Source organism: Patagioenas fasciata, chromosome 1 (genome assembly GCF_037038585.1).
Source record: "Patagioenas fasciata isolate bPatFas1 chromosome 1, bPatFas1.hap1, whole genome shotgun sequence".
Lineage (NCBI taxonomy): Eukaryota > Metazoa > Chordata > Aves > Columbiformes > Columbidae > Patagioenas > Patagioenas fasciata.
This window is the reverse complement of record NC_092520.1, coordinates 114725719-114750758: the sequence shown is the minus strand read 5'-3', so window position 1 is coordinate 114750758 and position 25040 is coordinate 114725719. Positions and strand designations below refer to the sequence as shown.

The window sequence follows — 25040 nt, the reverse complement described above, 5'->3', positions numbered from 1 at the left end:
GTGAGGTTCATGAGGTTCACATGGGCCTACTGCTCAAGCCTGTCCAGGTGCCTCTGAATGGTGACATAATCAAACATCCACAAAGTAAATACACAGTTCAGTTTTCTCTGACATTCATATTATTAGAGATATCTCTAAGTGTTTGATATGTTAAACATATATCTTAATATTGCTTCTATTTTATTAATATAAACAAGAAATTTCAATTCATGCATTCTCTGAAGACTCACAAATGGTTTTCTACTCTCTTTCTCATTACCTTCTTAGTAATAGGAGAGAAATTTTTTTGTTGTGTTTTTTGCCATGTGCTAAATTGATACTATCATAGCATCATACGTAAACCGTGGGATGTGCTTTTCATACCCAGTAGACTCGTTGGCAGAACCCATACCCTTGTCTAGCTTTTTCCTATTCTTTTGCTTGCTTCCCTGAGGAGCTTTTTCCATTTATGGTTTATTTGCCTTCTCTGTGGTGAACAAAGGACTTAGAGGATGCTGTTACAGATTAGTAAGGATTCACATTGACCCTGAGAATGCCAGCAATTATAGTTACGTTCTTTCATTGCTTAACAATACGAAGGAAGGTAAATTTAATAGAAGTTTGATACAGGACTTTCCTCTTTTGCACAGCATCTTCAAAGGAAGAGATAATAACCACCATGCAACTATAACTGCCATCAGTGAAACATTTTATTTTCTAACAAAGAAATACCTTTTTAAAATCAAATCTTATAGTACTAAACCTTTTATCTTTTCTCAGAAAAGAGCAGATGGGAAAAGACAAGAAAGAAAGGATAAACATTTGAAGGAGTGATATTTTCTAGCTAGAAAGAATAGACCTCTTTAGTCATAGAAAAATTGATGTAGGAACAATTTTGTCTCAGAGAGCCATACCCCAGTGAAAGACTGGTAAATATCCTTTGACATTATACACGCAGACTTTCAGTGATTGTATCAGAGTGCTTTTTCTTCATATTAAAATAGCAACCATGACATACTGGTCTATTGAATCCAAGATATCCTGACCTAAATTAGTAATGTTCTTAGTGAACAGAAAAAGGTTGACAGGTTTCAGTGATCATATAAAGGCAAAGGCATTTAAAGTAACTAATTCAGTATTATTTAAACTTCAACTTGAATGGCTTGCTGTCAGATATTGTGTCATGCACTTGTGACAGTACAAAAGAAAAATCTTACGGATTTTTTTCAGTATACTCCACAGCTAACACTCAAATTGAAAAAAAAATCTAAGTTAAAACAACCATCTGATAATTTTTTAACTATTTATAAATTTAGCAATAGTCAAAACAAATATAAATAACAACTACTACATAAAAGAGTAGATTAAAAATGCACTTCAACTTTCAAAAAATTAATTTCAGCTTACCAAGTAACATAAAAAGTGGGTCTTTAACAATTTCTGGAGCATTACACTTCCAAAAATAGCTTTAGTTCAGTGTTGGATTTGAGCCTGCAGCATTCTGCATGTTACATTCGGAACATAGTGCTGATTCATCCTGATTTTAAAATCAGATTCAAATGGCATATGTTGTCTTAGGCGATGTTCTTTAAGGGAAGTAGGTGATGCATGCACAACCCACATAGAGTATTGTGTGCCACAGCCTCTAACATCCTGTTACTCCTAGAAAATAAAGCAAAATATTTGTTTATTAGAGAAATTCCCTGGAAACATGACTGTCAAGAGCAAGATAACTTCTCAGTATGCCATATAAAACCATGCCATGAAAGGCAGAAAATATCATGATAGAAGAAAACAGTGGGTGCTCGGAGGGTGCGTGCACTTGGACTATATTATGCTGGAGGCCAGTGTGCATCTGTGGATGATGTGCAGTCTGTACCTTGTAGTTGCTTCTGATTATAAGCCCTGGTCAGTACTTCAGAATGACAACACAACCAGAAATATTCAGTAAGCAGTGTACATGTCCTCAGCCTGAGAAAATATCACATCCCAGTACCAACAGTGACCTTTCAGTTGATTTCAGAGCTTTTTATGTGGTCTCAGAATATTAGAGGGCACATAACACATTACGTTTTTCAAGTATTTTTATATTAAGACATCCAGAGTTTCTTAAAATGAAAATCCAGCTTTTAAAATTTCTTTTTTGTTTTGCTGTTCTTAATAGGGAAATTTTGTAAACGGATTTGTGTAAAAAAGTTTGGAAACTAAAGGAGACTGCATTTCCCTAGTTTTTTGTCATAGTTTTTTCATTGACCTCTTAGTAGAAGTTCAAAGTCAATGAGGTAGCATAGAACAATCTCCTACAGATTGTGACATTTTTTAAATTTATTCAAAGTTTTACCCCAACTTTATTGAAAATAATTATTCGGCTGCAGTTCAGTCATGTTCAGCAGAATAGTAAATTTAATCCATTTATTTTTATTGAATACGTGGTCTCCTAGATGTGGGACTAATGTAAATATTTGTGAAACTCACTCACTCACTCACTCACTCACTCACTCACTCACTCACTCACTCCTCTTCAGTGTCAGCATTTTAAAGTAAAATAAGTTTCTGCTGTTCATAGTAGGAGAGGGAAGTTAGAAATCATGGTGCGGTCACAACATTAAAAGTCAACAAGACCGTAAAACCCCCATAAAAATCATGATACTTTAGCACTTAGAATTAGCACTAGTGCAATAAAGAAATGCTGACACTTTTAGTACTAGGAAATGTTAGTCATCCATAAGATAATATTGTCATTACCAAGTGAGTGCTAATTTTTCATTTACAACCTTTTACTTGTCTGTTTTACGTTAATTTTAAAATTATATTATATGACAGAAGCAAGCTTCTCAGTCATCTAACTTGGTCAGTGAGAAGAATAGAGTCTTCAAGACTCAGTAGAGTCTTCAAGATTAACTTAATTATGTTATCTGGGCTCGCTTCAATGCCATAGGATGTTGTGCAGGCATGTTTTCAGTCCATAGTGCTGATCTATCCATATGGACCTGTTCAGTGACAAGTTCTCAGTTCTAAAAGCATTATAGTTAACTTAGCTTCGGTTCATAGCCTTGATAGCAAAACTGCTTAGCCAACAAACCTTTATAGTTTGAGCTCAACAATGCCTTGATCTACTGTGCTTCTGCTGATTCAAAACCAAATGTAATTATCTACTCTAGGCTTTCTTTATAGAATTGTCATTTTGGAAGTTTTTAGTTGATCCAAACATTTTTCTTTTTCTTCTGAACTCCCCCTCCCAATTCCAAACTCTAAATACTTTATATCTTCCAAAAGCCAACACGATTAATTAATAATTTTGTGGAGCTAAAACACTATCATGATATATATACACAAAGTTGATTAGAGAGAGGGAATAGCAAAGTATAAATGGGATCATGAAGATTTTGAACCTAGCACTACAAAAGTATGTGGTAGAAATGTTGAACAAGACTTCGTGAGTGAGTAAATAAATCTACCTGAGTGAAGGATTACTTGTTCTCTAAAAATGGTGTCTTAACACTCTGTTGAATGTCTTTTGAATAATTTTTTCTCCGATTCTAAAATGCTGTGGAAAAAAATGAAATTAGGACTCATTAGTTCCACATGGCCACAGTGTCTTAGAACTGTAAATCCTGTAGTGCCACTAGGAACTAGGTCCACTCTTTTTCGTACAGCAGATCATAGGGGCACTTCTATCCACTTCTTTACTTTTGTTCTTTGTCTTTCAGATTATCCCAACATTCAGCCTAGAAAGTGAGGATTTGTTGCAACTACATTGCTGTTTGCTTTTAATCAGCTGTTACTTTTTTGTCCTAGCCGTGATTAAATTGTACTAAGGGAAAATGCGATTCCTGCCTACAGTATGTAGTCTGTGGATATTAAGGATTTTATATAAAAATGGAATTTGCTGCTGGCATTTCCCTCTCTGTTTTATGCAGCATACCTAGATTAGAAGCTAAAACAATGCTTTTTGCATGGATGGTCCTCCTATTTTTTTATCTGCATCAGGTACACTATATGATAACATGTTTTTTGTTGTCCAGTTTCTCAAATCCTAATACTCAAACTTAATTTTGATTCAGAAGTTTTAAGTTATGAGTTGCACTTACAGAGGATGTTACTGACAGTTCTATAACACTGAGTGGTAGATTGGTTGTAGTATTTATAGCTGACAATGATTTTTGGATTCTGAAAACAATGTAATTGGTACTGAAGCCAGTTTTCAGCTGTAGCCAGAGGCTCTAAGAGTGTATTTTTATGATCCAGAAACAGCTATAGCCCTTGAATGTTAAGGTCAGTTTTCAAAATCAACTTAGAAGAAAGCCAAAGATAAACAAAACTTTTTTTTTTTCTTTTTTTTTTTTTTCTTCCAGAGAAAGTCAGTTTCATCAGTAAGGATTATTTGTATGTATGCTGTGAAGGCATAAGCTTATGCATAAGTATGAGGTGAAACATATTTCTCAGAAGTGAAAATGGTTTGAATTGTGCTGTGAGAGGGAAGTTTTACCATAAAAGCTTGCAATTTGCTAAAAAACCTAAGTATCATTTGGGAGAATTCATCCTAACAGATCTGGTCAGCATAAGAAGACCAAAGCTGGAATCAAGCAAATGAAATGTAGCTGTTGTGTCATGCTGCAATTGAGGGTTTGAATAACTATCCTTTTTTTTCTAAAAACAAATACAGAAAGCACATAGAATTCTGTTTAGAGTCCTTTTTGCAATGGTCGCTTTTAAACTTTCAAGGAAACCTTTAAGTATTCATATACTATTTTGATTTGCATTCTCTATTTTTATCTTTTTAGTATGGAAAAAGAAAGGTTAGTAATCTGCAGCATTCTTTAGTTGTAGAAAATGTATTATGAAACCTGAATATGGATTATAATAAAATTAAATCCATTATGAAAAATTTATTATGATACTCAAAATACTTTGATTATGACATTTGGATTTATCAAAATTAGCAACATGTATCTTTTTTTTACAACTAAAATATTATATTGAATATCATGCTTTGACAGTTTGCATGTTTATCCTTCTGAAAATCTTGCAAAGTGCATTAATAGGCTTATCTTAGCACAAGAGTAAGTACTGAACACAAATGTCTCAGTTTAGTCTCACAGTCAGTGGAAACATGATCCAGTCCAGTGGATAGAAAAGCAACTGGGAATTGCAAAAATTGTACAAGAATACAGGTTGTTTGTTCATCTGCTTCAGCTCATTCAGCTCTGCCCTAGCAAAGCTGCTAGGTCATTTAGAAGTTCTGGTGATTGCAAGAATGCCAAGTAGCTCAAAGCTCCAGGACTATGTAATGGCAACAAAAGACTTAAAAAACCATGCTGGTGATCACAGTGAGGCTGTACTAATCAAGAAAAGGTGCTGAGAAATGCTTTAACTGGATTTTGAAACTTGATGCTAAATAGATTATACAATGCCTGCAGCTCCTGACCATTATCAAAGGCCTCTTTTTTCCCCCCTTTCACATGCCAAAATATGTCAAGCCTCCAGTTAAGAAGTGGTTTAAGTTATGCCAGTGCTTTTAAATAATGGCAGCACACTGATTTTTGGAAAAATACAAAAATAGAACTGAGTTGTGAAAAGTATATTTGAATGGTTAGCAACTAGAAGGTTGAATTAAAGAAAAGTAAATGTACTACTTGTATTTCAGAGAATATTTTTGGGTATGTATCTATCAAAGCATTTAGTCTGGGTATAAGTAACCATAAGAACGGTTCATTTTTTGAAGACAGAAAAAATGCAAAAGTCAACATAGTACTGTGTCTCTTTAGCACAACTTAAATGTGAAAAAGTGTATAAATTACTGTCTCATAATTGAGTGAGAATATTAGGAATAATTTATTTTAATGCTGCAAAGGACTATTCCATTAGTGGCTACTCCTTTAATATGTTGGCAAATGATTACGACTAATAAGGACAGTGTCTACATGCACAATGGCTTAAGTATTTCCCACTAAGTATTTCTTCATGTTGTGAAGCTTGATAAATCTGTTATTGCCATGTCATGGAAGAGTCAGCAACAGGTTTGTAACTCATCAATACTTGAACTTAAGTGCTTGACTGAGTCTGTCAGTGCAGTCTCTGCCTAGACACACAAGAAGAAGTTCCCATGACACTTTTACTTGGTCTTTCCTAACCAATTTCAAGTGATTTGTTCTCTTTGTGGACTAAATTGACCTCAGATATATCCTTATGAATATCCATTGTTAGATTTTCTATTTCAGTTGCTACGTATTTGGACAAGGTGTATAGGAACACATTGTGTTTCAGACAGGTAGACAAGTACCTCTAGGAAGGCTTACACTATCTGCATTCTTGGTGATCCAAGTATCTACATGGCTGTGTGAAATATGTGTAGGGGCATATTATTCTTCCTCTGATAAATTTTGATCTCTTCTCGGGAAGATGGTTGTGGAAGCAGGAAACCTTTTTTACATTTCAGGTTTTAGTCTTTTTATGTTGGATAGACAAGAAGAAAGTGGTGATCCAAAGTTCTGAGGTTAAAACCAGACAGACCTGCAAGATTCAGCAAGACAGGAAAATCTTTAAAATTGAAGGTTAGGATCTGGATGGTAGGAAACTTGTTTACCAAGTCCATTTGCCTGGCCTGAGTTCCATTTGAATGCAATTTGATTGGGAGATTTCCTAATCTCTAATCCTGACTGAATTTCAGGTTCCTTTTTATGTCTACACAGCCTAAGTGCTAAAACCTCAGTTAGGAATACTGACTCAGTATTAGTAAAAAACCAGAGCTTAAACTTGGGCCTATTCAGCGTGAATGCCAGCCAGTTAGATACATCTTTGAAAGTGTAAGAGAAAGTTAAACAACCATGTAAGCACTGCCTGAATTCATATGCTTTTATTAATCACTAGACTGCAGTTGTGGTAAATGTCTGCCAGTGTGCAATGCTCTGTAGTGTGAAGCAGAATGGATTACTACAAGCCACCACTGAAGGCTAAACCAAACCTACTTTACAACTGAAAATCATTTCCATTGCAACAGATGAGGAATGTGTCTATGCTTACTTGCCTTATAGTGTATAGCATAAAAATGCATAGAAGAAGGAGCCATGGTAGTGAATACAATAGAAAACCATTTCCTGGTGTCTCTTGTTGTCATTACTATTGTCACAGATCTTGATTAAAAAAAAATATATATATATATATATTTATATATAAAATATGTATATATATGTAGACACAAAACAAGCTAAAATCTAGAGATGAAGACTGAATTTTCAGAACTAGGAACTAAAAATGGAATGTAAGCCTTTAAAGCCAAAAAAGAACTACCAGTATGCAGATGTTTTTATTTCAAAATATCCTGTGAGTGCTGTCATCAGTCTTAACTGCAGTGAGGAGGGAGGGCATATATAAAATTTATATCTTGTCATGTAATGCCAAAAGCACTTTCAGTAGTTTTGAGGGAGTACAATGTGTAACTGAATGACTTTAGACTGCAAGCTGTTTTATATTTATTTGTATTGCTTCCTAAAATAATGTGTTAAAGCCCTTAAATAAGCCATTATCTGTAGGAACATACTCTTAGACCAGTAAAAAGATGTAGGATTTAATGCTCAAGGATGAAACTCTCTTTATTTAACTCCTCTTGGTCACAGTTTAGTGTAACATAACCTGGACCTCATAGTGCCACAATAGTAATAAATCTTGGATTAAGTTTGTGACATAAGTGCCCTCTTCAAAAATACTTTGAGACATTCTGGAATTATTACATTGAATTATACAGTTAGCTAAAAAAAAAAAATAAAGAGATCAAGCCAGGGAGAGCAAACATTGTCTCTACCACCTCACTCATAGCAGTGGTCTACATGACCTCCTTCAACTGTGCTTGAGAGACTGGAGGGGAAAAAAAGGAAAATCAGCATTCATTTTTCCACTCATGTATCATGGGGAAAAAGACAAACAACAACAACCAAACAAACACAAAACCCCCACAACAAACAAACAGAAACAAACACAAACAAACAAAACACACAAGCTCCCCACCCTTCATAGCCCATGACAATGATTAGCTAGAAATTTTAAGTTAGAATCTGAATTATAGTAAGTTTTAGGAGAGAGATCAAACACTGCCTGAAGTCCTAGCAATTTTGCCTTTTTTTACACATCAAAGTGTAAGGACATCTAATACAGAAAATGAAGGACAAAGGCTGGAATTTCCCAGCTCCGTTGCTGCTTTCTTCTGGATTGAGATGAACTCACTTCATGACTGATTACATCTCAGCTGAGCACAGTAGGCATTGTGTAGGACTATTCTATGCTGCTGAATCTCTCCAGCAGGCCCATGAGGTGGCAAGGGCTTTGTTCAAATACTGCACCCAGGTCCATGCACCACAAAGCTCAAAAGCACCTGGACTTACCTAGATATACTAGGTAGTATGTAATGTATACATATCCATGTATATGCCAGAAGAAGAAAAGGCAGCAAGATTTTACCTATGGGATGTTGAGTAACTGGGGAATTTATGTTTGGAGTTAATCTTCAGGAATGTAAGATCTGAATGCTGAACACCGATTTTTCTACAAGGTAGAGTTGTCCAGTGAACAGGACACTTGTCTTAGACTTCATAAAACTTGATTCAGGTTACTTTTTCCTGTAGACCTTGAGATAAAATTAAATAAATCACTCACGGGATACCCATCAGTATCACCGTTGCAAAGAAATGAAGCAGTTTTTATTAACATATTAAACAACAGCACAGGTGGCTGGAAAGATAGTTTACTATTTTTTTTCTCAAATATTTTGAAGTAGGAGATTTGATGGGAGCTGAGGAGCCTATGTAGGTTCTTTCTTAAACAATTAGTTGAGCACAACACAGCTTCTGTCACAGATTACATTGTACTTTGCTAAATTTAAGCATGAGATTATTATTACTCTTAAACTGAGGTAGAAATACTTTGTTGAACTGAAAGCAAGCAAGATGAAATCATCCTCTCAGTAAATTCACAGCATATTTAACAGTCACTTCAGTGCACCAGAACTGTATAAAAGGTGTAGAAATGGAATTTAGAGTAGTCAACACAACAGGTAGTTGAAGGATGGGGCAATGCAAGAAAAGTGTGAGACTTTATTTAAACTCCAGCAAAAGTTCGTGGAGGATTTGTATTTGAAAAAGTTAGTAGCTAAAACACTAAGTGAAAGGAGTGTGCCAATAAAATGTCTTTGTCTTCCACAATAAAGAAAATGAATGATAGTAGCACAAAAGTTACAATAGAAGACACCATCCATCAAGAGAGCTCTTAAAAAAATACATTGTAGGGAACAATTGTGCAGTGGCAGGGGCATGAATTAGATGACAAAAAGAAAATTCATTTGAAATATCTGAAATGAGCTTTTGTTCTTATTTGCCACAACTGGAACAGAGGAAACTTCATGCATTAATATGAGAGATACAAGTATCATGTAAGCAGAGTCAATGCAGATGTACTGTAGCTAGTGACCATATTTCAGAGGTCATTAAACGGTCATTAAAGATGAACAAGGCATTAAAAAAGTATGTTGAAGTAACAGATATGAACAAGGAAGGCAAGGCTCTATATTTTCTGACCACATCAATTAACTGTGTAGGTTTTATATATACTTGAGAGGAGGAGGTGTTTCACCATCCATATATGAACACTGTGGAATCTTTCATAAGCAACAGTACTTTGCAGATAGATATTTGATCTTAGAAAACAAAATTAAAGATGGACTAGAGAATGCTGAAGAGACAAGAAGTTTGACGCTCTAACTTGGGTTGACACTTCACTCTAAAAGTGACTCCAACAGAACTGTAGGGGATCCTAGCACTGGCAGTGGCTCTGCTGACAGAGTAACATCTTCCAGCACCCAAGCATGGCAAGCAGAGCAAGCAGAGCTGGGTCCTGATAACAGGTGCACCAATAGTCCCAAGATAGGCAAAATGGTGGTTCAGGTTCAGGGTCAATCAAGGGAGTCCACTTAGGAGTGGGAGGAGATGGGAGCACAGGCAGAGCTGGAAGAAAGGCTGCAACCTAAGTCCATCCAGAAACAGGGCTGGAAATGGCACTCCAGCAGCACTACTCAGGCAGGGACTGATGGCCCTGGGCTGAGCTGAAATGGGAATCCTGGTCCATGGATAGAGTGCCTGGGTGAGGGTCCACCATAAGGTTGGGCAGGACCAGTGAGAATCTTTGGTGCCCTCAAGGCTCTCAACATACCAGATTTTTAGCAAATCTGAGGATGGTGATGACAACATGTAGATGTCTACAGTGCAAACACATACAGCTGAACTAACCTGAGCTAAGCACTCCCATCAAGAGAAGCAAGCAGAATTCTTCTCACCCTAAAGCAGACTTCTAACAAACGTAAGAAGCATATTGGTATAGGCTGGTAACTAGCTTACATAAAGACCTCCACATTGCAGTGATCCAAAATTAAGTGATGTGACCAGATTGTCAGATTGCATACTAACTAGCAGCATAGTGATGAGCAATAAATCCTACTCAGTACCTTGATTTTAAAATTAGAAATGTCTTGCCACCTTTTTCACAATGTGAAAAACATCCTTATTTTGCTAATGTGAGGAAAGGCACTATGGGTTTATTTTGAAGTTGATTGGGAATTTTATGATCATGTCATTTAATTAGTGTCTTTGTTGTTGTTGTTTTGTTTGTTTTGTTTTGTTTTGTTTTGTTTAATCAGCAGAGGTTTAAATAAGGGCCTATATACAAATATGCAATAAATAACATAACCAGGTTAGACTGTGTAGTAAAATTGAGTTTAAAAAAAATTTAATTGGTTTTGTAGTACAGAGCAGTATATTATGTGTGCATCAGAGTAATGAAAGACCTGACAAGAGTGGTCAGAAAAGGAAAACATGGATGAGATACAGATCATGATTTCAGTTACACTGGCATAAAGATCTTAAGAATCTAATTAAGAAAGTGTCACTTGCTTTACTTGGTCAGTTTACAGTCATTTACCTTGTCTGTTATATATCAACTCTCAGAATCTTTTTATTCTTTCTTAATGGTGATGTTGATGATTGAGGCAACTCCTATTGTGGATTCATAGGTGTCCTTCCCAAAGTCACTTTATAAACTTCATTACGTCTCATTAAACCTCATTCCTTATCTCCAGCCTTTGTCATAATAGCAACACACAGTGGCAAAGTAATCTATCAGAGAAATCGTACAGAAAGTTGTAACAATAAATAACAAGTTTCTGTAGCTACATAGACATATCTTTTATGGATATTTACACATTTGCCTGTTATAGTATAAAGTAACTTTTTTTTTTTCTTGAGATTTCCTCAACAGTCAAAGGCAAGTGCTGCAGACCACTTTTCTGGTTTTAAGTGTCACCATGCATGCAAAACACTGAAGTGTCAGCATGATGTGGATTTGTGTCTGTTCTCTACTGGATCAGCTACACAATCCCATGAAAGACTTAAATAGCATCAAGTATCTAACTCACAATAAGTAGGTCGTGGGAGAATATTCACTTTTCCTTCAGTAATAACTCATGAATCATCAGGATACTTACGCCACATTTTTGTTAGATAAAGAGCGGCCCCTTTCTCCCCTCTGAACTGTGTGCTTTTACCCTGTTTTCATCCTTCTCCTATCTGATTATTCCCCTTTCCCTCCTCATTTCTGAGCTTCTAGTATCACTGACAGTGAATCTCGTTTTGATCTTCTTAATTGATCAAACCGCTATGTGTTTTTTGGTGTTTTGTTTAGGTTTTTTAAGATCTTTTTAGCTTTCTAGCTCTTGGTTTTCTTCTTAGTTGATATCAAGGCATACCTTTTTGAACTGCATGGAACATCTATTTCACTTATTACTGTTTCTGTCCATTATGATCTTTTTATCTACTCGATTGTAGAAGATATTCTGTTTCCCCTAATTTCACTCACCTTCACTCTTTGTTTGCACCCTTGTTTATTGTTTTGTTGTTTTTGGTTTGTTTTGTTTTCTTGTTTGGGTTTTGTTTTTGTTTGATTTTGGGGTTTTGTTTGTATTATTTTGGGGGGTGTTTGTTTGGTTTTGTTTGTTTGCTTGTGGGTTTCTTTTGTTTTATCCTCCCTCTCTTCCTGATATTGCCCATTTTGTGGAGTCACCACAATCAAGAGAAGCCTCCAAAATTCCCAAATCATCTCCCAAATCCCTCATCCATGTTTAGTGTTTCAGCCACAACAGCTGGAGGAAGCAGAAAAAGCATCAAATGTCATTTACCTAAACTATCTCATTAAGTATTTTAATTTGCTATCTTGATCCTTATATCGGAGCAGCTGCAGCTGTATTTGAGTGACACAGTATGGGCATAGTATTTGGTAAGTGTGAAATAACATAACTACCAAAGGGGAGAAGAGTGTTTATAGCTAGAACACCACAAAACTGTTTATATCAAGCTGAACAAAATTGACCTAATCAACTGATACACATTTCTGCTAACAATATTTTATGTAGGAAAGTGTTTCTCCTGACAAGCATGACAAATACTGTTACGGTATTTTCTTGCCTCTGCTCTGGTCTGTGACAGTGGTAGCAGAGTTATTGTCAGACTCAGGCAGATCTATTCATACCCTGGGACTTGCAGTGTTCCACTCCCTACCAGTGTTCCCCTACTTACTGTGGGAGAGAGACATAAAATGAAGGAAAAAAAAATCCTGTCCTTTCTTTCAAAAAAAAATGTTCTATTCCTAATCAGTGTAAACACATAAACCCAACTTCCTAATCCAGTTGGTTAAGTTGAAATTAAATAGAGACCTTCTTTTTCTTTCTGTTTTTTGGTGTGTTGTTTTTGTGTTTTGTTTTGGTTTGTTTGTTTTTGTTTTGTTTTTTCTTTTTTTTTTTGGTCTTATCTGCGCTTCCCTTTCTCCAGGTTTAGTTTGCAAACTAAGGAGCAGGTGTGGCTGCAGCATGAAGGGCAAAACCAAAATAAACCAAAACAAAACCAACAACCAAACAAAACCCCTAAAAACTTATTTGGATTACTTCATGCATAACTGAATGGAGTTTGCTAGCCAGTGTAGTTTTGTATTGAGTGACAGACCTGGAGTAACCTTTCATCAAAACAGTGCTGACCTCTCCATTTAAGTCCTATATAAGGACTGCAGCCCCAGGAGACACTTCTCTGTTCTTGTTTTTAGTAGGAAGGAGATTTTAGCAGGTTACAACACTTCAAAAGGGTAAAACCTGTTTTTCACTGTGCTGCACACAAGCATTCCTTAAGCTGGTACTTAGGAAGAGAAAGTCAATGTTTGTTCCCTTTTCCATCACTTGTTACCTGCAGAATAGCTGAAGATCTCTGCATCCCTCTTGCATACCACCAAGACAAGAAAATATTCCCATTGCTTTCCTATAGCTCCTCTCTTCAAACTCAAGTATTTGTGCTGACTGAAGAACTTCTTTTGCATAGAGGTCCAAACTGGAATACCTTAACCTGGAACAGATCCATGTGAAAACAGAAAATAGATTTCTAGAAATTTTCTTAGGAATAAATTTATGTAAGAGTCTCTGCTGATAATCTTAAAGGCAACATCCTGTGATATGTCCTTTTGGTGTTTAGGTTTAATTCAGGATTTTGAGGGATTTTTGCGTTGTTTGAACATACGTTCATTAGTCACATTGTTTTGCTTTGTAGACCTGCAGTAAACTTCAGCTTTCCATTTCCTTAGATGTATTGGTTCCAAATGACAGGCTCATAAGAACTCTAATGAAACTCTCAACTGATTCAGTTTTCAAAACAAAACAAGAATATTTTTTCCAGATTTCCTAAATATCCTAGGAGTTTAAAAAAAAAAAAAAAACAAAACAAACAACTATCTGAGACACACAAGGAAGCATAATTCACCTTAGGACTTCCTTTGCATCTTTGTCTCATACATTTGCTTGGTATCAGGAAAATTACTGTCTGAATCTTGCAGATCTGTTCATTTTAGTAGGAATGAATGCATCCACTTTATGTAAGAGAGTAATGATTATCCTAATTTATTTTCTGTTAATAAAATATGGTTTTGAAGGGCAAAACAAATAAAAGACAAAACATAATTCTGAATAGGTTTCTCTTTGCTTTTGCCATGTCAGGCAAAATACCTCTGCTTTGTTACATACTTAAGCGTATTGCTTTCTCAGTTCTCAAGTGATTCCAGTGGAAAAAACAGTCAATCAATACTACTTCTCTCACAAGCAATAGAATAAGTCTTTTCTGTTTTCAAAGGCTTTTGAATATAGGTTGGAAATGACCGGTAATTTTTTTTTGTGCCAACATTATGTTCTGTCGTCAGCATACCATCAAATGCTGCTTGAATGAACTGAAAATTACATGGTCCATTCAGCAAATAAATAGATTCTTCAAACAAATCTTTAGCAAGTGTATGGATTATGTGCATCAAATTACTATGGATGGAATTTTTTTTTCAGGGCAACATGTATTCTTCCATGGTGCTGTTAAATAAGAACTCCAAATATGAGGCATAACATTGCATTATAGCACTTCCTATTTTAGCAGCATAGTTTCTATACTCACAGATTGTTCCCTTTTGGGACTTTCTTCAACAAGAAAACACTGTAAATGATCAATCAATTCTTGTTGAAGATGATAATGAAGAATTCATGAAAATAATTCTTCGTCAGCTGCTACCATTCAGCAGATAATCTTGACTTTTGAACAGAATTAAGTGGAAACTTCTTCTACAACATCTCTTACTCTAGATAATGAGCTCAGTCATGAGATTTCTGTCTTCAGCAGCCTGAGCATGGTTTCACTGTCTTGCATTTTTCCTCTAGCAGTTGCTCAGTATGATTATTAGTATGCACCAATGTGCAATCCCTTCTGTTTTGGAGGATACTTAACATTGCCGTTTCTATACATATGATTTTAAAATCACTACTACTACTGTTTTCATTATTTTACCTCAAATACTGTGTGTTCTGCACAGTTTTTTGTGCAAGCCTCTTCTAGGAACAACTGATTATCATAAACTAACAGTATGTCTTTGAATATCACTCAGTTATTCTCCACCTACACTGGGATGTAATGTACTGTCTTTTGACTGATGTAACAATATAACATTGTAACATATTCAGATACTTAAAACATATATCAAAAAAAATACAAATTTTCATTAAAAGAACAGTTTAGCTACAAATTTTTAAACTCAAATAGCAGATTTTTATTAGCTATTTGAGGAAGATACATGGTGATGAATGTATATATGTTCTTGACAGTAAGCAAATTGTATTCTCTATGTGCTATATATACTTCTGCAGGAGTTCAGCAACCAAAACCTTTTCTAAATTGTCAAATTATTGAAAATATGGATACACGTATGTGTATATGTATGATTCCAAAGATACAAGAAGGAAGAAAGAATTAAATCTAATAACAAGAATTGTCTGAAGAATATAATTTTCAAGTGAGTTGCAGCTTTCACCTGTAGAAATGTTGAAGAGCTGGCGTGAGTTAGAACATGGGAGCTGACAATGGCTACAGAGCTCATTTGAGATACAAGAAAAGCCTGTGGGCAATTTACTTCGTCACACTATACTCAAAGGGTTATGCTCAAAGGCATCTGAAGTCAAGGAGAGATCAGCTCCCCAATTTACAGTGAAGAACAGACATGTTTAACTTGTTCTTCTACAGAAAAAAGAAACAAAATAGTGTGAATAAAGGAGATGTCAGTAGCACCGAACCTATAAAGCTACTGTCAGATTAAATGCAGTCAAAATGAGGTCCAGGCAATAATACAGCTGTAGCTTCTGTTCACTTTAAGAGCTGCTTATCAGAAAACACCATTTAGACATAAGTGATTAAGAACAGTGCTATTATAACAGAAATGTCATCTATATCCAGTGTGTCACTTCATTTTGGGAATATTAATATATCTTACTGTTAGACTTTTATTTAATTTTATGGATGTTACCTGTGTGTTGGAGCTATGGTTCCCCGTAGGAGTATGAGAGAATAAAGAGATGGTGAAGGATAATAAAACAGAAGAGGAGTCTGTTAGGGAGATTAAATTCTGAACAATTATGTTCACAGCACACCTACTTGAACTAATTGCAACCCGTTTTAGTTTGAGAATATTTATATGTATTTATATTTACAACCTCTGTAGCTTTTGTTTTTCTTCATGTGTGAAGGAAAGAAGTATTCTGAGAGCTGGATAGGTAAAATTGTTGGACAATTCAGATATCTGAAGAATTGCAGAAAAAATGGACACTAAATAAAGTAGCTGTGAAGTATTGGGGCAGGCTTAGGGCTTGCCTGCTGTCTTAGAAGGGACCTGATACACTTGAGTGTGGGGAAGCCCAGACAATTTTACTACTGACTTCACTGAGGAAGAGACATATATATTTATCTTTTTATATAATGAGTTTACTATCCAGATGCTTTGCAGAACAAAGGTATCTGTAATTAATTAAAGATTAATTTGATCCTTGTAGTTAACACTGACAAAATGAGATTTTATATTAGCCGAGAGAGACTGGGACAGAGCTCTCTCTTTTTAATATCTAGCCTTATACAGTTCATCAGCTTTACAGATTAGAAGTCTGACAGCTCTTTATTTCTCCTAGTATATTACACTGGCTGCTCCACAGCCACAGACACTGACAGATATGCTTTAGTTTTTTATAATGCTTAGGAAATGAGCAGTTAAAGTCTGTGCTGCTGTTCCTTCAGCATCACATGAAGTTCCAGACCCTTGCTGAAACACCGCTGCAGTGTTACAGATGAACATTGCACAGGAACAGACTTGGCTCTCCCAGAGCTCAGCATTTGCCACAGTATGATCATGACATTAGAAAGCTGCATAGCTGATAAACTAGCAGCAGCTCTTTGAAACACTGGCAACATGATTCAGACATGATGTTGTGTTGCATGTGCCCTGACCCCAACCCCACACATGGTGTTGCAACATGACATATGCTCTCTATATATGCAAACCTGAACAATTCTTTATTCTGTGAGGAAAAAAAAAATAATCATGGTACAACTTCCTTATTTCTTTCTTTTCCCCATGTCTTACCTATATGAGCTGCTTCTACTGACTTGCATTAATTCAAAATCCCGAACTTTATGTTACTATATGTAAGCCCTTGAACTGGCATGGTGCTACAGGGCCCAACATCAAATAAAGTTGGCTGAAAATTCCTTTTCAATGTCAATTAGCACAAATGTACCATCAAAGACAGATGTGCGTTAAGACAACCTAACCACAAAATTCTCATGTGCATGGCCTTACAGGAATTTCTTTTAGTTGACATTTTAATAGCTACATAACTTTTTACTCTTCTTCTATCAAGCTGTTATTGTGTCCTGAATCAAAATCTCGGGTGGGGCAAATATTGCATGGTCTACAAAGGCACACAATGCACTGATTAATAAAGCCCTTTGGCTTTTTCTCTTCTTCATTGTCCATCTTGCCAATTAAACACTTTTAAAGACCCTGAAGGAGTGCTTTGTCTAGAATTACATACCTTCCCAGAATGTAAATTCTAAATCTCAGTAAATGAGAGGCATATTTCTGCTGTGGGAAATGTTTTCATGCGTAAGTTCAAAGAACTTTAAGGAGGAGAGTTAGATTTTGATTGTTTATTTTCATTCTGAGAAAAAACAAAGAATTCAAGTATCAAACCAACCTTTCAAAATGTTATTGAAAAGGTAGATGAAGGAATGCTGTCTTGCCTTGCCTTCTCTTTCTCTTCCCTTCCCTTCCCTCTTCCCCAGTGAGGCTGTGCTATTGCTCCTGTGACAACCAGAGCCTTTTAAAGCCTACCATGTCCTATTGTCTGTGCCAGCAAGTCACTCTCAGCCTTTAGAACTCCTTCCCCTTTGCTGACTTCCAAGCAACATACACAGGGTTCTCCCGGTCTAATGTGTGTAATAACATCACCCCTGCAACCCTGATTTAAGTGCAGACTAAGTGAACTGGAAGTCTCCAGGCTCTGTCACTGAATTGGTTCCTAAAAGTAAAATCTCTTATAATGTGGAAAATGCTGTGGGATAGAAGAAGCTGTAAAGAATCTGAAGGTCACCTACTGTCCTTTCAATTCCTGCTGCAGACTAGAACTGCAGCCCGTGACTCTAGTCCACCAAAACATTTCTTTTTTTAAGCCTATTTTTATATTTAAAAATTGAATGTGATGTAGTTACAGTATGGCATGTACCAGTTCATCTCTGTCCTCATATTTTCTAGAGCTTTCCGTTCTGTTTAATTGATTAATTGATTAATGAATATTAACCACTGTAGCACACATAAATCTGTGACAATCTGTTACTATAAAAGATTAACAAGCTTTCTATGAATTTAACAGAATTCAACAAAATACCAAAAATAGTTTTCCCCCATTGTTAAAAAAAATGAGGTGAGATATATATATATATATATATATATATATATATATATATATATATGTGTGTGTGTGTGTGTGTGTGGTGTTGGTTTTATTTTTCCTCAATAAGGTGCTGAGGAATGTAAATTGATGATGAATATGTATTTCTGATGTCTGTATACACTCAAGTGGTTGGATGGTCTGACATCATAGACCTTAGCTGTTTAGTATCCTACATTTATTAAGAAGTACAGATTTTTTACTCTAATTAATTATTCTGTGGTCTCATTTCTAGAGAACTCTATGCTTTCCTGTCTGTGGGAGGATGGTGTGCTTCCCTGGAATGCCTGTCTGTTCCTGTCTTCCCTGTCCTGTGATACTTGAGTAAAACAGTAGCCATTTTTTGTTGACCCCTTTCTTGTTAAGTATTTTCAGATTCTCCAGTGTTCCTTCTATTCAAGAATGCTTTCTGAAGGAATCAATTGATATCTGCTTATTCTTAATCCAGGAAATATCTAGTATTTTTAAACAGTGAAAATACTGACTGAAGTTACGCTGGTGCAGACTGTTCAGTTTCTGTGCACAGCAAATTAACCTGAGAATGACGGATCTATAAATAAAGACCTTTGGTTCCCATTTTACAAAGCAGAATGTCACCTAAAAATTACACAACTATACAGTTATTTATTTTTGGAAAAAAGTATCTAGAGGCCTAAGACAGGAGTTTAGTGTCCGTTATACCTTTTCATGTCATCACATTTAGTAAGACAAGATACTCTGTCTGCAGATGTTTGTAATGAAAGCATGTGGCAGAGGGCTATGTGTTAATACAACAAAGGGAGGAAGAGGGAAAAAGGTAAAAATGAAATTATTTTGATTAGCAAAATGAGAAGCAGACATGGCCCAACAGTGTCTGGATATGGTCAAGAGGCAAAGGTACATTTTAGTAAGACTTAAAGGAGGTAGTGCAATGGGTTTGTAAATATTTATGCAAATCTTCTTAGCACTGTTTCTGTAAAAATGCAAGTACTTCTAAGTCTTCTATGATGTAGTTAATCAGAATTCTTCCAAGGGAATTAAATGATGAGAATTATTTTATGAATATGTGTAGCATGAAAATTGCCATGTTTTGCTTCTTTTCATTTTGCTCAATTTTATTTTACTCTTTCAATATATTGCAGTTCCTATACAGAGCAAGGTTGTACCAAAAGTCTGATTTCCCATGATGTAAATTAGAGTTCATGAGACTAGAGGCCTTTACGTTTGTCATTTTATCACCAGCTGTTTTCTGTCTGTAAATTGCAGGTGAATCTGTCTGGAAAGTCTTCTTCTTCACTCCAAACTTCAGTCCTGAAAACTCCAATGGTTGCTATGATTCTCACGTTTGTTTCTGCCATGGAGATTTCATCAAACAACATGATCCCCCACTGCTCTTCGATCTTTCCAGAGACCCTGAAGAGAAAGTCCCACTGACTCCAGAAACAGAGAGCCGTTTCTATGAAATCCTCAGGGTGATACACCTAGCAGTAGACAACCACACCAGATCACTGCATGCTGTCCCTGACCAGCTGTCATGGGACAATCTTCTCTGGAAGCCGTGGCTCCAGCCATGCTGCTCATCTTTCCTTCAGTCTTGCTACTGTGACTACGACTCAGAAGGGAGCCTGCTGGAGGTACATTCGGGATAAACAAGCTGTAATTCCCTTTCAGAAACTGGAACAAGAGAGTGTGGGTAGCTGACTTGAACCACTGTGGTACTAGCCTTCAGAAGGTTTTGTTATGTAGGAGGATCTGTCTTTAAATAATACATCATTGCAGTAGGAGAGAATTTCAGTCAAGAAAATGTGCCAAAAGAAGGAGGGCAAGACGCACCTTTTCTGTCTTTATAATACAAGAAACAGTAAGAAGCACATGTTGCCATCCTCATCTACAAATTGGCAGGCTGTAGGCATTTTCTAGATGAGATAATTTTCTAGATCTTCAGCTTTCTTACACAGAAAGGAATTTACCTATATTTTCTATCAAATACAACCACTAAATGTACACTTTCCTGTCATTTTCAGTAAATATTAACCACAATTAGTAGGAAATTGCACCAGGTAATTAAAAATAGAGAGATAATACTGTAGAGGTCCACCTGAGACTATAATTTAGTTACATAAAGAGCAGACTTATAAAAATCATCTCTATCAACAAGTATCTCAGATGTGAAATAATAAACAGATTGTCAACAATATAAAATGTTATGTTATGTGCCATAAATATATAGAGAGCTTTGTGGTGGAAGACCTTGCATTCACATTAAAATGGTGCTCCCATAGCTAGAGTCCTATTGCATGGCATCAACCTTTGTTTAAAAAGGAAACCACTTCAAATGCACCAGTCATGTGCTGGAGTGTGTACCTTAAGTCTCCATACACATATATACAAATCAAAGCCATACCCCCAAAAACCCTACAAATCCTTCAGTCCCTGGTATAGACACACCATTATGCTCATAGCCCAGTTGCTAAAATGAAAGATTTGTATCATGCTTGATCTACTATTTTCTGAGAATAAACGTGGACTTGAACACTTAAAGCCAAAATAGCTGTCTGTGAGTTCTTAGCAAGGCCTTGGGAAATCCACAGTACTTCGGGGCTGATTTCTGTATCCATGTTTATCTGCATCATATTCAGGAACATTTTCTTTCCACTCTGCAAGCAGGCAAATTATTTTCTTTGGCAGATTTTACTAGAAAAAAACTAAAATGATTTGATGCCTGATAATAGCAGGTGACTTGCTCCTTATCAGAAAACACTAGTTAATTCCTACATTATAACATATTAAAATCCGTTTGGTGGTATTAGCACTTCACTAGTGCAAAAGTGATCTGTTATGATAGTAATGCAATTGCTTCAGTCAGCCAACATTAAGGTTGTGACCTGGTTCTTGGGAGCTATTGAAGCCTGTCCTATAAAAAGATATTGTGATATATGGTATATTTCTCTGTCTGTAAAACGTTGGCTTTATTTGATTTTTGTGCCACAGTTTCATTCAAAATTTCATTCTCAGCAATATCCAGATGCCTGTCCTGGGAAATGTTGTGCTTTTTCCTTGAAGTTGTATGTTTGATGTTTCACCTTGTGTTCATGATTGCGTATCTTAAGTACGTGCTCTGCAAGCTCTCTGTAGGTAGCAAAGTCCTGTGTATGCTGATAAAGTTAGTCTGTTTGGGTATTTCCCTGATGATAACTACTCAAGGTGGTTTATATCATACCTGGATAGCAGTAAGATGTCTATTCATGTGGCATAATTCCTTCTTTGCTTTATTAAATCACTGAATGTACTACGTACACAAATTTAGGAAGAAAGGTGCCTGCAGTTTGAATACAAGTACTCTTCTGCAGTGCTCAGTATCTGCCTCTTGACATCATGGCAGGACCCAGAGATCCCAAATTTTTGTTCCTTACCATGTGTCCCAAGAACCTGTTGGGGCATGGCATTGGTTCATGCATTCCTCCCCCTGCAGTGGGTGGGATGACTGGCCTGTGACCCGGGAGCCTCTGCCCCAACACTGAGCACCGCGGCAAGGGGGGATGCTCTCTCCAGCTCCCGCAGCTCTCATGGATCTCAATTTATATTCTCAAGGACATCCACATCTACTTCTTTTCACTGAGAAGTTGCTATGTTGCTATTATTTCTTTCTGCAGGTGCAAGAATTGTTTGTTCTGTTAGGCACAGCAGCTGTTCTGTGCTCCTGACTGAGGTATCAAAAATCATAATTTTTCTACTGCTCTGATTTTTTTCTTGCCTGAATATGGCCTTTCTTTCATACCCTCCTTGGCTTTTGGTGCCATCTCTCTAATCTCCTTTTTTAAAATGACCACATTCCTCAAATATTTTCCACCTATTTCTTTGCCACTCCGTCCTCCCGTTTGCTCATCATAATGATTGTGATGGCTATTTTGCTTTAATCAATCAGAAAATGAAAAGTGGTCTTTGTGAAAAGATGTGAATTTTAGGGCTCCTTGACTCTGCTAACCACCTACTTATTTAAGGTCTGGCGAGGATTAACTTTTCATTACAAAAGCTAAGAATTAAAAACACGCCCAAGTCACCCTGAATAATAAAAGTTATTTCTTGCTTGTGGCACAAGCTTCATATTTTCCAAAACACAATTCAGTACAACATTTAGTACAACTTTCTGACTTAAGCAGTAAAATCTGAAATCCATGTTTACAATTGTTCCTTCAAGAAAGATTGTATTAAACTTGGTCAGTATTTTTCATACTCTAGGAAAATGCTATTTCATTTAATGCCTAAAATAAATCTTCCTTGTATTGCAAATGTATTATACCTTTCAGTACTGTACCTTCTGTTCTGGAGATGGCATGTCAGATCATGGTAACTAGTCTTGTTTATCTGCAAAATAAAATAAGAAGCACAATCTACCATTTTTGTAGTGGCACTGCCTGATCTAACAAAGAAAAGTTTTGTTTCTCACAGCAGGTTATTGATGGGATATACGTGATTCACGATTTATTAATGAGGAAGGCTCAAGGAGAATGTGCCGCTCTGGTACTTTGAGACTGGCTTTCAATCTATCATTTAACGAGCACCTGTATTGTAACATGGTTTCTGTTTGTAGAATATGTCAATTTAAACTGGGAGTTAAGCTTCAGAGGAAAGTGTATTTCTCTACAGTATTATTTAACAGTATCACATCCTAGTTTGTCACAAAGTCCCTGTATAGCCCAGAGCGAGTCATTTAACTTTGTTTTTTAGTTCTTCCTCTGTGCCCAAAGAAGGATAACAGTATTTCTTTAAGTGTTGGGAATACTGAAAGAACAAAAAAATGCTGTAAGTGTTAAGCTGGTAAAGGCAAACTTTCTAGTCAATAAGGCACCTTATTGACAGAAGGTACAGTTTAAGAGCTGGAAAACTAGGATGTAGATGATCCTCCTGTACTAGAAGGTATAAGATACCCTTAACTTCAGGTTTGCAGATGGATTCTATGCTTACTGTTTAGCACATGTGGGATCAGATCCTGGATGACAGAGAACAGATGGCTAAAAAAGATGCACACTGGGGATTCAGAGAAAGGTATTAGTCATATTTTTTCTAATTATATGTATTTTCTCTTTTTTTTTTCTTTTTTTTTTTTTTTTTTAAGCAGAAATAGGAGACTACAGGGGATTGTTTAAATAATATTTGCCTCTTGGTGACCGGATGTCACAGGTTCCTGGCTCTTAAAAATAGAGGTGTCCTGACTTGCCTTGAATTACTGTGTCAGAGAAGGGGAAAAAAAAAAAAAAAAAAAAAGAAAAAAAAAAAGAGGAAATATGAGCCTTTGGAGATAGGTGTCAGCTCACTGAAATCCAATCAAAACTTTGCAGAGAACTAAGTGAATATGGTCTGTATCCTTCGCAGCTCAGTGAAAATAACCATGTGCCAGCAACAGCTTATTTCACATTGTAGCAATGTTAAGATCTGGGTGTTCAAACGTGTCGACAGTGTAGAAAATTTCACTTAAGATGTCAGCTGATATAGAAACAAATGGATAATAAAGAATAAAAGGACAAACATAGCTACAAAAAATTGTATGTTCTAATAGCACACATATGTTAAAACATTGGGGGTTTTGACTCAGGACATGTTTGTTCTGTGCATAGGACAGAACTTTTCATCTGCTCTTTCATTTATTTTTCCCCTGGCATTGCCTGTGCAGCATCTGAAATATCCTCTGAGGAGCTCACTTTTGAGAGGAGGCCACCCTGCCCAAGTACACTACAAGCACAGTGTCTGGCCATGTGGGCAGGAGGAAAGACTGGTGTAGAAAACAGCACTGGTTACCACCAGGGAGCAAATAGTTTCTGGGGGTTACCTCCTGAAGACAGAGGCCCACGTATTGCTGGTTCCTCTGGGTATGTTGGGGACTGCAGGGGACCAGGAGGAATGAGGACGCATCTGTGGCCAGTGGGACTGCAGTGTGTTCTGCAGCAGTGTCCTTCAGTGTCAGGGTGTCAGCTGGAAATTTGCTGGGGGCCCACAGGAGGCAGGACCCCTTGCCTCTGAGTAAACACACCAAGCAGAGAGTCATCGTTCAGGAGGTGACAGAGCTGAAGCTCAGGGTCTCAGACAACAACTGTCATGCATTTTGTGACTTGAGAAGACCAGAAGACCTGAGCCACGCTCTAGGGACTTCCAGTTTTATAGGCTGTTAAAACTGCAAATAATTTAAGGAGTCCTGGAAACACCCTGCCAAATCATATGGCTTTTCCAAAACATTTTTATATTCTTGGTACCTTTCATGTACATCAAAACCAATAAGAACCTGCCTAAACCTTTACCTGTACAGCAAAGAAAGGATGTTACAAATTGTTCTTAAGAACACCCATGAGAGCTTTAACCTGCTAGTTCAGTACTGAGAGCTCTGGGCTTCTGCCAACAAAAGCTTCAGCAGCTGATGGTTTCTTATGCATATGGAAAGATGCTGAGCTCCAGATTCCTGCTGAAGCTTACACTATGCTGGGTAGTAAGATAAAAACTGGCTTCATTATCCTCACATCTCTAATTGTACTGTCAAAGTTACGAAACATTGCAGACCTTGTAGGATGTGGATTATAGGCTTTGCAATGCTTATACAGCATCTCTGGAATACTTAAAAAACATTCCTTTAATATAAAGCATGCTAGATTCCCTATGTAGATGAATGTTAATGCCACTGTCTGGATAACTGTTTAAGGAGATTGTTAGAAAA

At 36.5% G+C, this 25040-nt stretch overlaps 1 protein-coding gene across 17 annotated transcripts in view; it reads left to right on the top strand.

The window, feature by feature from the left end:
- The window catches only part of STS (steroid sulfatase), a 111099-nt gene extending 88368 nt beyond the window's left edge, over positions 1–22731 (top strand). For 16 of the 17 annotated variants that reach the window (XM_071813130.1, XM_071813093.1, XM_071813082.1 and 13 more), the window contains one exon: positions 19604–22731. In XM_071813130.1, the coding sequence (XP_071669231.1) occupies positions 19604–19986 (383 nt within the window). In that variant the 3' untranslated portion in view covers positions 19987–22731. Of the gene's footprint in view, positions 1–18593; positions 18683–19603 lie in introns of all 17 variants that reach the window. The other variant, XM_071813138.1, reaches the window with a different exon arrangement.
- The last annotated feature ends 2309 nt before the right edge of the window (positions 22732–25040 follow it).